General features: G+C 37.6%; 1 protein-coding gene, 2 long non-coding RNA genes and 1 pseudogene across 3 annotated transcripts; 2 read left to right on the top strand and 2 right to left on the bottom strand.

Annotated features, from left to right (window-relative positions):
• The first annotated feature begins 2777 nt into the window (after positions 1–2777).
• On the top strand, positions 2778–3781 carry LOC114313576 (inositol-tetrakisphosphate 1-kinase 3 pseudogene; annotated as a pseudogene).
• Positions 3782–5499: 1718 nt separating this feature from the next.
• On the bottom strand, positions 5500–5708 carry LOC145792582 (uncharacterized). Its single transcript, XR_014332016.1, has 2 exons — positions 5595–5708; positions 5500–5557 (listed from the first exon to the last, which is right to left on the bottom strand). It is a non-coding gene; the product is annotated as an uncharacterized LOC145792582 (long non-coding RNA).
• Positions 5709–7126: 1418 nt separating this feature from the next.
• On the top strand, positions 7127–8306 carry LOC145792581 (uncharacterized). Its single transcript, XR_014332015.1, has 2 exons — positions 7127–7703; positions 7908–8306. It is a non-coding gene; the product is annotated as an uncharacterized LOC145792581 (long non-coding RNA).
• A 279-nt stretch (positions 8307–8585) lies between these two features.
• LOC114279902 (uncharacterized) lies at positions 8586–11196 on the bottom strand. Its single transcript, XM_082875972.1, has 3 exons — positions 11124–11196; positions 10783–10922; positions 8586–8795 (listed from the first exon to the last, which is right to left on the bottom strand). Exons 1-3 carry the CDS (start codon positions 11194–11196, stop codon positions 8586–8588), a joined length of 423 nt encoding a protein of 140 aa, XP_082732098.1.
• Between the last annotated feature and the right edge of the window lie 649 nt (positions 11197–11845).

The raw sequence follows: 11845 nt of genomic DNA, 5'->3' as shown, positions 1-11845 counted from the left end.
ATTTTACTTATTACTTTTAAGATTTTTGGTTATGCTTTATGAAGCATTTGGTTGTATCTTATGTGGTGTTTGGTTAGAAATTTTTTTTTTTTTTTTAAAATTATAACTTAAAAAATATAGAGTTGTTCATTTTGTTTTTACCATAGTCTTTCCCATAGGCCTTGCTTGATTGGGGTATATAATGGGGGATATACCCTTTTGACCGGGTATAGGGGGCAAAGAAAAACATGAGTTTCACCTTTTTTTTATACTCTTAATTTGGTTGCTAGATATGAAATCTAGTGATATATTATATCCCTCAAAATACAGGATATGCAATATCATACCCTCATGGTATTGCGTATTGCATATTCCCCACCACAAGAGGTATCATTCATCTAATGGTAAAAAAATAATCACCTTCTTCTTATCACATGTTATATCTTACTCTAACCAAACATAGTATAAGTGATTATGCAATATATATAATTCATCTCATATCTTAAATTATTTCCCATCTTATATCCCTAATGTTGTGTTTGGTTGGAGGCTTTGAGAAAGGATTTAGAAAATGAAATGGAAAAGGTGTGTGAAATGTAGGCATATTTTATTCACATTTCACTTATCTTTACATCCTCTTCAATCTCTAATTAGGAATGGCAACGGGCCGGGGATTACACTCCCCGTTCCCGATCCCCGAAGATATAAAATTTCCTATTCCTGCTCGCAATCCCTGGTGAGAAACCCATCACCCCCCCACCCTCACCCCTAATGGGGATTGGGTTTCCCTGACCCCAAAAAATTCCTGACTTTTTTTTTTGTGGAATTTTGCATGCATATACCATTTTATTTCTTTTTTTTTTAGGGAAATAAAAATAATATATTTAAAAGCATAATCCAGTAATGTCTAAATACAAACATTCAAACAACAACAACATGACAAACAAAATACAAAACAACACCCACACCCCACACACACACAAAAAAACAAAAAAAACAAAAAAAAACAAAAAACAAAAAAACAAAGAAAAAAAACCACCACTTGTGATTTTGCAGAGTAGCATGCACAACCAACATTATTAACTGAGTTAACTTCTAACGAGTCAAAACCCTACAATGAGTCAAAAACACACACACACACACACATTTATATATAAGAGTATAATGGTAATTTCAATTTGGGGCGGAAACGGGAAAAGGGGCTTGAAATTGACGGGATTTCATTTTTGAATACCATCTCGGCCCGTCGGTATTTTTCGAGAAAAAACCGTTCTAATCGGAATCGGGAGTCCCCGTCGGATCGGAATCAAGTTGCCATCCCTATCTCTAACCCCATATATCTAATCTAGACAATAAAAGAGGCCTCAGAGTAAAAAATAAGCTTAAGAAAATGTAAAAAAGCAATTTTCAAACCCCACCTTAGCTATGGTCCTATGGATGGTCAGGTTTAATTCTAGAGTACCGAATATGCAATCTACTTGCATTCTCAGAACATATATGATGTGTTTAGTTAGGGGGATTTGGGGAGAGATTTGAAAAAGAAAAGGGAAAATGTGTGTGAAACTATGTGAAATATGGGCATGATTTATTCACATTTCACCTACCTTTTCCATTTCTTTTTCCAAATCCCTACCCAAATCCCCCAACCAAACACAGCAATAATATTTTTGACCAGAACACAACTGCAGGCAATCTCATGGATGCAACAACCAACTCAGAAACTCCACAAGACACTCTATGTGAAGAAATTAAATCCTTCTTTGACTCGACACCTCCTCTAAAAGATGGTCCTCGTATAAGTAAGAAATTAAATGAATTTATCGAGAGGAATTCTCAGTCAACAGACAAGTTTATTATTTCTATTTAGCTATTATTGCTTTGTTCCCTGTCTGTATTATTTGGTTTGTTCAATGTTCGAAATGTATTTTCAGGAGGCGAAGGAACTGGCAGGGTAGTGTGTGTGGCATCTGGTGGTACAACAGTTCCTTTGGAGAAAAGATGTGTACGCTATATTGATAATTTTAGCTCAGGTCATAGAGGAGCAGCATCCACAGAGTAACCACACTATCTTATTATTACAATCTATTATCTGACATTCTAAGTTTTAGTCTTGTTATGACTAGATGAAGGCTGGATATTCCGTTATCTTTTCGTTATCTTTTTCACCTTTTTTTTTTTTGGTCCCCGAGAATGTCTTCTATACATTTCTGCTAGAGTAGTCGAGAATGTAGGGCTAGTTATGAAGGGGTTCCTGCCAGCCTTTTTGTAGATCTCTTTCGGAAGATCCATTGCTTGAATGTTTTGAGATCAGCGAGGAGCTTAATATTCAAGGTCTGTTGTTTCTGAATCTCTTGGCTACAATAATTCGTATGTAGTTTTCCGTTTGGCAAGTATGACATGTTCACAAAAAATGTTAAAACCTATCACCTACTTCACCCACTAAACCTAACCCACTACACCACTACCACCTCACCTACTCCACTAAACCCACTACACCATTACCACCTCCACTTCACCTACTCCACCTACCACCTCCACTTTACCTACTCCATACCTACTACACACTCACCTATTCTCTTCCCACATCCTCTCTTCTATATATAGGAATCATTGTAATATATCAATACATCAATCAATAATACATCAATTTATTTTACATGGTATCAGAGCAAGGTTAAGAAGCTAGTAATTTTGCTTCACCTGCGGGCGGCAGCCTCGCCTTGGCCGCCCGCCGGACCTCTACACATACCTTGACTCGGCTGCCACTAAATCCAATTCAACATTCACCTTCAAGATCAGAGCATCATCACCATCATCCATCTTGGTCACCTCCACCAACACACATGAGCTAAGACCAAGGCCTCTCTCTCTGTCTTTTCTGCAAAAAGGGCCGACCCGTCGGAATCTCGCATTTTCGAAGCCGTGCAAGTCGTTCACTCTATTCAATGGCTGATGAAGCCACTTCCTCCTTCTGGTTTGCCACCCATTGCTTAGCAACCAAACCAGCCTTCAATATCTCTGTTACCAAAAATGCATTCTTGGGTTGTTCCGAGGCAATTAGTTATCAAAAAAAAGACCCATCATCTATCCCCGATGCAGTTAACAGAGCTGGATTGATGCTACCTCTTGTTGCAAAGCCTTTGGTTGTCGATGGAAGTGCAAAGTCACATGAATTGTCACTAGCATATGATCAATACTCCCTCCAGATACTTGAACCTCCACTTGTTCTACAGGAGTTTGTTAACCATGGAGGTGTTCTCTTCAAGGTTTACATCGTTGGGGAAGCTATTAAGGTTGTCAGGCGCTTCTCTTTACCTGATGTTAGTAAACGTGAGCTATCAACAAATACTGGGGTATTCCGCTTTCCAAGGGTTTCTTGTGCTGCAGCATCTGCTGATGATGCAGATCTGGACCCCATGGTTGCTGAGCTTCCTCCACGACCTTTGCTTGAGAGACTTGCCAGGGAACTTCGTCGGCGACTGGGCCTTCGGCTATTCAACTTGGATATTATTAGAGAGCATGAGAGCCTCACCATATCTCTAGCAACTTTTTACTTATTTTATAATAATAATAATTATTATTATTATTTTCTCTCCTCTTTTTTGGCAGTTTGAAAACATACTTTTCACACTCTCTCTCTCTCCACACAAGGACACCCACCATTTTGTCAACTTTCTAACCTATCTTCTTTCACCTTTTGCACCCCACTCACCGACTCCCTCACCACCAAAAGGAATACCTTTATTTATTTATCTTATCTTTCTTATGTTTCATTTTTCACAAAAAAAAAAAAAAAAACAAATCTTACTGATTCACATTACCCCCACTTTCCTTTTATTTATTTTATTTTATCTTCCTTTTTTTTCGTAATAAAAAAAAAAAAAATCCATTCCCAACCAACTCGGTTTTCATTCCACAAACTTGTCATTTTTTCATATCGGGATCAAGCCCGATCACCATTTTACACCACAACAAAAAAAAAAAAAAAAAAACACAAAACACAAAACAAAACAAAACTAACACAAATCGGAACAGTGGCATTTTTCTTTTCTACTCTGCCGCCGGCCTCTTCTTCTTGCCTCCGTCCTGTGCGGCCCTTGACGGTGCTGCCTCCGTGTTTTCCACGCCGCCGAGCACGTTCACTCCCCCATACTCCTCCACTGCAGCATATGGCGGACCTCCAAATCGGAACATCACGGTGGCCTTCCGCTTCAGCTCCTTGTTTTCCGCCTTTAGCACACTTATCTCTGCTCGCGCATCCTTATACATGCGCTGGAGCAGAGCCAGTTGGGCGTTTAACTGTTGCACCTCATTTGTCCTACTCTGCAGCCGGTGCGACAAGTTTGTGACCGCAGTCATGGTTTCCACACATGACTTGAATGTATACTGATTGGTTTCAATATCCGTTTGCACTGCCATTTTTTGCTCCACCGACCGCATCGGAAAGTTCAACGGAGCAAAACTAGGGGCGCTTGGTTGAGGTTCCAGTGCCACCACACCAGTTGTCTCTCTTGTTGACTCGTTGAGGTCTGGAAAGAGAGTGAGCAGCCCACGGGAAGAAGAGGCCATGTTTTTGGGTTGCTAAGTGTTTCAGAGCAGCAGCGATTACCGATTGGTACTGTCAGACAGGGTTGGTTACAGAGTGTTTCAAGATTTGCAGCTCTTCGAGACAAGCTCTCCGAGAATGCGGAGGTTTCAACTGGTTTGTTATGCTTCCAAGCCTCAGCCTCCGCTTCGGTTTATAAAGACCCTGACGAAGAGGCCGACACGCGTTCTGTCGGTCACGTGCATCGCCGCGTGTCTGGCGCGCCTTTTGATGGCTCGCCGCTCGATGATTTCTGTCGGGCACATCTTTTGATAAAGTGGGCGCGACTTTTGAGGGCTCGATCTATATATCCATGTATATATATTTGGGCAGCCTTTATACACCTTCATACAGTGTATTCTACAACGGTCCGGCATGACCACATACAACTGTCCCGACATTGATTCCGGTTAGCTCCTTTATGGGTCCGACAAGACTCTGTAAACTGTCCCGACATTAATTCCGGTTAGCTCCTTCATGGGTCCGACAAGACTCTGTAAACTGTCCCGACATTGATTCCGGTTAGCTCGTTTATGGGTCCGACAAGACTCTGTAAACTGTCCCGACATTGATTCCGGTTAGTTTCTACAAGGGTCCAGCAAGACTCCGTAAACTGTCACAACAACTGTCACAACATTGTCTGCTACAACGGTCCGACATGACCCCATAAACTGTCTTCTACATCGGTCTGACACCGCCATCCAGTGTCTTCTACACCGTTATGACACCACCATACAGTGTCCTCTACAACGTTATGACACCCCCATACAGTGTCCTCTACAACGTTATGACACCACCATCCAGTATCTTCACCAATGGTCTGACACGACCATACAGTGTCTCCTATCCTCTTTTATTTTTATGTATTTTCTTGTTTTGTTACTCTCTCCAAACTCAAGTTGGTTAGTTCCTATCCCCCTTGAGTTTGCGGGGGGCTGTTAAAACCTATCACCTACTTCACCCACTAAACCTAACCCACTACACCACTACCACCTCACCTACTCCACTAAACCCACTACACCACTACCACCTCCACTTCACCTACTCCACCTACCACCTCCACTTTACCTACTCCATACCTACTACACACTCACCTATTCTCTTCCCACATCCTCTCTTCTATATATAGGAATCATTGTAATATATCAATACATCAATCAATAATACATCAATTTATTTTACAAAAAAAAACACCAAACATGCAACATCATGACACGAGCAATATAACTTATCATGCAGGCCCGTCCTATTACATATAACATAACTCCAATGCTTGATGTCCTTTTTCTGATCAACAATGAAAGAAAAAAACAAATCCACAATATCTTTCATGGATGGTTAACAATCTCAAGATTTTAATTGTGCATTACTCGGGTATTTTATTGTAGAGATGGATATTTTTTTTTTCTTTTCTTTCCCCACTAGCAGATGGTGGGGGAAGGCGGTCAATGTTTCTGATCTTGTTTACTGGTAGCTTCATTATAGAAGCATTTTGTTGACTTTCTCATGACTAATTTAATGATTTTAGTGTAATAAATTCGCCACTAATGGTTCTGAGTGAAATGATTCGACTTTGTTTCATATTTCAGTGCACTAGTCACATTCTGAAGCAGTGAAGAGAGCCATCAGCGAACATTGTGGTGTATGGACAATCTCAATGCTTAGTTACTTTTAATGTTTCCAGTGCATTGGTATAAGGTTAGCTTGGTAAACAGTGAACCATTTGGAGATTTCATTTTATTGCAGGCAGTAGAGGGAGGCCTCTTGTTGAAACTTCCCTTCACTTCCATATTTGATTATCTTCAGGTAAGCTTCATTTGATCATTTTGCTTGATCATTTTGCTTGTTTTTTCGAAAATCTTGACTAATGCACTGATTGGCAGTGTAGAAATTTCATATTCAGTTTAGGAACTACTAAAAGATGAATTATCTTGGAGGATCAATTCAGATGAACTACCCATCACCATTAGCTTCAGGGATTTTAGGACTTCCTTTTTCCTCAGCATTCCAAAAAGCCACAATTGCCTTTTGTTCTCTTGGTCAAATAAGTAGTGTTTGAATGGGGAGCATCGTTATTGTATTATATCTTTCACAAAGTTTTCCTTTGATTTTTGTTTCCATGTATGAACCGTTATGCAAATATAATAGTCTGGTCTCATGCATGCAGTTTCAACTTGACATTTGTTTTTTATGGATAGCTTGAGTTATTGTATGCTTATTGCAGCCTAGACCCTGACTCTCCAAACTTATTGCTGCTTTACTCAATTCCATGAAACAATTATTTCAATGTTTCATCTCTGCATCATGAGCAGATTTTACAGCTGATCGCAATGTCAATGAGGAATCTTGAGACACACACAATGTTTTGCCTTGCAGCTGCTGCATCTAACTTCTATGTTCCATGGAATAGTATGGTAACATTTAATTTTCTTGAAATGTTGTGATTTTTCCTTTTATTGTTCAGAATTTGGTACTTGATATATTTTGGTGGCAGTTTATGAAAACTTGCTACTCGTGTTTGGAGCGCAAGGAAGTTGATAACTCTTGTCGTGGTAATTGGGATCATCACTATGTGTTGTGTTCCTTTTAGGAGAATAATTTAGGTTTTGCACATGTATTCATCTCCTATTATGTATTATCTCATTCACACTCATGCACTATATGATGATACACACCTCATCTAATAGCTTTATCCTTTTCCTTGATTTTTCCGTAGCTCATGTAAATGGAATCTGAGGCTGCTTTCAGAGGCAATAGGAAGTAGATCCAGTATTTCAAACTTCACCCACTAGCAAGCCTAAGCAAAAAAAAATTGATAATGATTTCATACTTGTTTGTTGGACCTTTGTCATTTGCTGTCATATATGATCTCTACTTAAAATTGGTAACCATATGTGAAGATCACTCATGATACAGAGAGACATCCAACCTTGTTCGTCATGAAACTGGAAAATATAGTTTAGTTATTTGAGTTAATCGTGGTGTCATTCCAGCTGGTGCTTTTCTAAATGTCGAACAGGTGGAACATAAACTTCAGTCTGGATCCGGTCCTTTGGATATGCAACTTGTTCAAGCCCCAAAGACGTTTTCCGTGTTGAGAAATGATTGGGCTCCCATGGCGTTCTTCATATCATTCAAGGTTAGATATTTTGTCCTAATTGTTTAGATGAAAATTGCTACATGATTTACCTGCACTGTTAACATATATATACAATGTATTTATGAAAACATTAAAATTTGCTAGCACTTGTTTATGCATAGATGCACTCTAGGTGTAAATATCCACTTTTGCTAGTCTGACTGTGGGATACATTCACCTCTCTCTCTCTCTCTCTCTTAACAGCTAGAGACAGATTCCAATATTCTTCTACAGAAGGCTGACATGGCCCTTAAAAAGCACAAGATGCATGTGGTAGTGGCAAACTAGCTTTCGACGACACGTAAAGAGAAGGTTGTAGTTGTCACGAGCAGTGGAAAGATTTCAGTTCTTCGAGACTCCACTGAAGCTGATTTGACATAGAAACCCCAAGCCCATTGATCAAACTCCTTGTGGAGAAACATTCATCTTGCATTGAAGATTCAGATTCTTGATTCCTAATGCTTACTACACCAGATATGTGATAAATAGATCAAAAGCGTTCAAATAATGCTCTCTGACAACAAAATTTTTAAAGGTCTTAGTAATAAGAGTTGTGTTGTCTGACTTCATTTTTGTCATAACTACAAGCGAAGTCTTCTGTTACAATGTAATCTTGTGACATTGAGGCAGATTTTTGATGTTGTCTTGACAGAAATATTTTGAAGAGATTGGAAAGAAATACTGTTAATTTCTTCATTTTATATTTAAGAATTTGGACTTCCATGTGTGAAGGGTGACTTTTATTCCTTTCTATTGAATCTGTGAACAATATTATGTACAACTTCTTTTTTCTAATACCCAATTAAATAAAAGAAAGTATTTGTATAAGAGAAACACAAATAGAGACAGAGAGACCAAATATGTGCATGATCAATTAATTGCCTATACAGCCTCATCATCATCATCTGTTTTAATTGCATGCCTATGTGCAAGAAGCTGGCCGATAACCTTTTTCTTTTTTTCTTCTGCTTTCTTTCTCATTAAATCCTTCTTTCGTAGGACAAGTGTATGCCGCTTAAGGGTGCTGTTGAAATTCTCCAACGATGCTTTCTTTTCTTTCACCAGAATCTTCCTTTCTTCTTCGGGATCAATCTGAAATTCCATCCCAGAACATAAACATCTACGAAACATGTCCCAAGAATCAAATCCAATTATTTTGTGGAAAACAGCCCAAAGGAGAGTTTGATTAAAGCATTTAGACAGCATTTGCTCTGTTTGGCTGTGTATTTATTTTTTGTTTGTTAACTTAAAAAAAAAAACATTTGAAAATTGTTACCGAAAATTGTTTTCAAGAAAATTTTCTGAAAACAATCCACCTTTGTTTTCCGAAAACACAAAAATGAAAACAAAAACAAAAACAAAAAACAAACACATAATCAAACAGAGTGATTACTATCACTATATATATATATATGTGTGTGAGATTAACCCAGTCTACATATCCAAATGTAATGCTTCCCAATGTAATATGTCATAATTTCAGTAAATACAAATTCTGGAAAATAATAATGTACAATGAGTTGACTTATATTAGGTAATGGACTTTCTATTGATCATTATGGAGTTGAAGAGCACTATATGAATCATTGTAGAAATATGGAAATTAATTCAATACCTTTGAACGAGAAAGACGGTGCACACGGAGATTCATTTCACGCTGCTCTGCTCAGCCCAAGCTGCAATAGCCATATCACCCCGCTGGTCAAAAGCTTTTTGCTTTTTCATAAGCCACTCCATCCATGCTTGAGATGCTTGACAAACATAACCATAAACACAACAAAACGAGAAACTATTAAGAGATGAAGGAAAACATTTAATTTAAGAAGGTTTTCTACAAAAAGAAATTCATCCCTCCAAAGAACCCACACTTCAAATGCGTGGGAGTCAAACGTATGTGTTTTGTTGAACTTAAAATTATGATCCAAAATCGACCAACTTTTGACCAAAGAGAGCTAACAAAGAAAAACTCAATATACAGGATCAAGTGTAAAAATAAATAACTCAAATCACTTCAGTCAAGATCTTAACTTATCAATTCCCATGACCTTCAAGCAGTACCAGATCTATGTGAAGTGAGGTGCCCAGAGGAGAAAGAAATAAGCTAACAAACTGTCACAGGGCCTTGCATCACAACTCCCAGCTCCATAATAATCTCACAGCTTAAAGTGAATCAAACAAAATATTGAAAGCAGTAACTGTTTCAATTGAAAACATGCCACCATAATATTCAGAGAACACAACCATGAAGAACTTGAAATTAAAAAGAACATGAAGAATGAATTTGTACAGATGACACCAAATGGAAGATGCTGCATCTTGCATTTAATTATATCAAAGCAAAAACACCTATTTATGGAAATCTGTCCAACACAAAAGGAACAAATTAGGAATTTTATAGGCACATGTGGACTTTGTCTTTGAGTAATCTAGGTTTTGGTATAAAGTTGATGAGAAAAGTTAGGGATCATGAAATTTTTTTCATGAAAATGATCTTGAAAGAATTATGATCCTTGGATTACCTTGATTAGTGTGTGGTGCTTTATTCTAACTGTAATTCAAGGGTCACAAAGCTTTCATGATTATTTTCATGAAAGGTTTTTCATGATACCTATCTATATACACATTTTGAATTAGTATGAGTTGCCAGAGAAAATCTAATATGTCGCATCATAATGTACTGTCTAAAGATGATAAATCTATTCGAGAAAATCATTGGTATTTCTTGTTGTTCCATTTATATGTTGGTCATTCTTTGTTTGTGTTGTTTTTGTTTATTTGTTTATTTTTTTGTCCATGTTAATATAGAGGTAGTTGATATCCTTTTGTACCAAAAAAAAAAGATTATCATAGTATGGATGGTCTATAAAGATTTTCAAAGTGAGAATTGATTTTGCAGCACCCTTTGTGTCATGCTTCATTTTGTTTTATTTCATTTTTTATTTTGGGATACAATTTTCACAAATAGACACAAACGGTTAGTGTCAAAAAGTCCTACATTTTCCCCAACAAAATTCAAAATGGAAATTTTGCAACTCATAATAAAATATGATATTAACTGTTGAAATAATCAAAATTTCACCTTCATGGGGTTGACTCGATTATCAATATCATATTGCCTTCGCTTCTCCACATCCATGAGCAGTTCATAAGCTGCTTGAATCTTGATGAATTGAGCTTCAGCTGTTTCCCCTTCCTCAAGGGTTCCCTTCCCATCATATACTTAGGACAGAAGAAAGGATTAGTTTCAGGTCTGTGACCAGATGCTAACTTTTCAACATGGATATATAACAGAAATTGATTGTTACTTTCATAAAAGGATGAAAGTCCCAAAGTGTTAGGTTAAATAAATTATAGTGTCAGATTATACAAAATAAGATTTCCAGAAAAACTAGATGCAACTAACTCATGGTTCAAAGTTACAACAGTATCCAATACTGCGTTGAGCTAGTGTCCATGTCCCAAAACCGTTCTCTTCTATTCTTATATGGTACATATTAACTACTGTGGCTTTGTCACTGTCCTACGAACCAGAAATACAACATACAAGGTGTTTTATACGGACAAGTGATGAAAGCAAAACCGTGGACAGTTTTTGATGAATTGAATTTGGAGTTATGAAGGTATATTTGGATGGCCAATGTGATCTAGATTCATAGCTCAGGTGGCAAAATCTAAATTCCCATCCCAATGGATTGAGCAATATCCATAGCGAAGTTCAACTGCTCAACCCCAACCACCGCTAGTAGTTGTGCAAGCAGAGGGCCCAAACTTATTTATATTAAGATCGTATCTTTTCAATTTATTCAGGGCTTCAGGAAAGGGTATCTATATCCATGTATATCAGTCATAAAGTACAAGACAGTAACACTTAGCCATCATTACATAAGTAATAACAATATGCACGTATTCAAATAATTTATACAATGGGATAAGAAACTGAAAAGTCACGATTATGTTTATACAGGATTATATATCAGAAAGAAAGAAAAAATAATAATCAGCACAAGAGTCAGTAAAATTACATGGATTCAAACTGTGAAAAGAACTTATGTGAGGCACAACATAGTATGGGCTTGAGTACGAGATATGGGCCAGATATGCTAGGTGTCAAATATGAAATGAGCATGCAATAATAATAAAAA

The sequence above is a fragment of the Camellia sinensis genome, chromosome 6 (genome assembly GCF_055761805.1).
Source record: "Camellia sinensis isolate YWXY chromosome 6, ASM5576180v1, whole genome shotgun sequence".
NCBI lineage: Eukaryota > Viridiplantae > Streptophyta > Magnoliopsida > Ericales > Theaceae > Camellia > Camellia sinensis.
This window is presented reverse-complemented; position numbering and strand designations above follow the sequence as displayed.

Bases quoted from the DNA above. Each gene is read 5' to 3' on its own strand.
- LOC114279902 (XM_082875972.1), bottom strand. From the start codon at position 11,196: ATGTACCATATAAGAATAGAAGAGAACGGTTTTGGGACATGGACACTA. The intron at 10,923-11,123 runs GTAACTTTGAAC...TTCTGTCCTAAG, and splicing joins ACGCAGTATTGGATACTGTT to TATATGATGGGAAGGGAACC. The intron at 8,796-10,782 runs GTGAAATTTTGA...ATGGAATTTCAG, and splicing joins ATCGAGTCAACCCCATGAAG to ATTGATCCCGAAGAAGAAAG.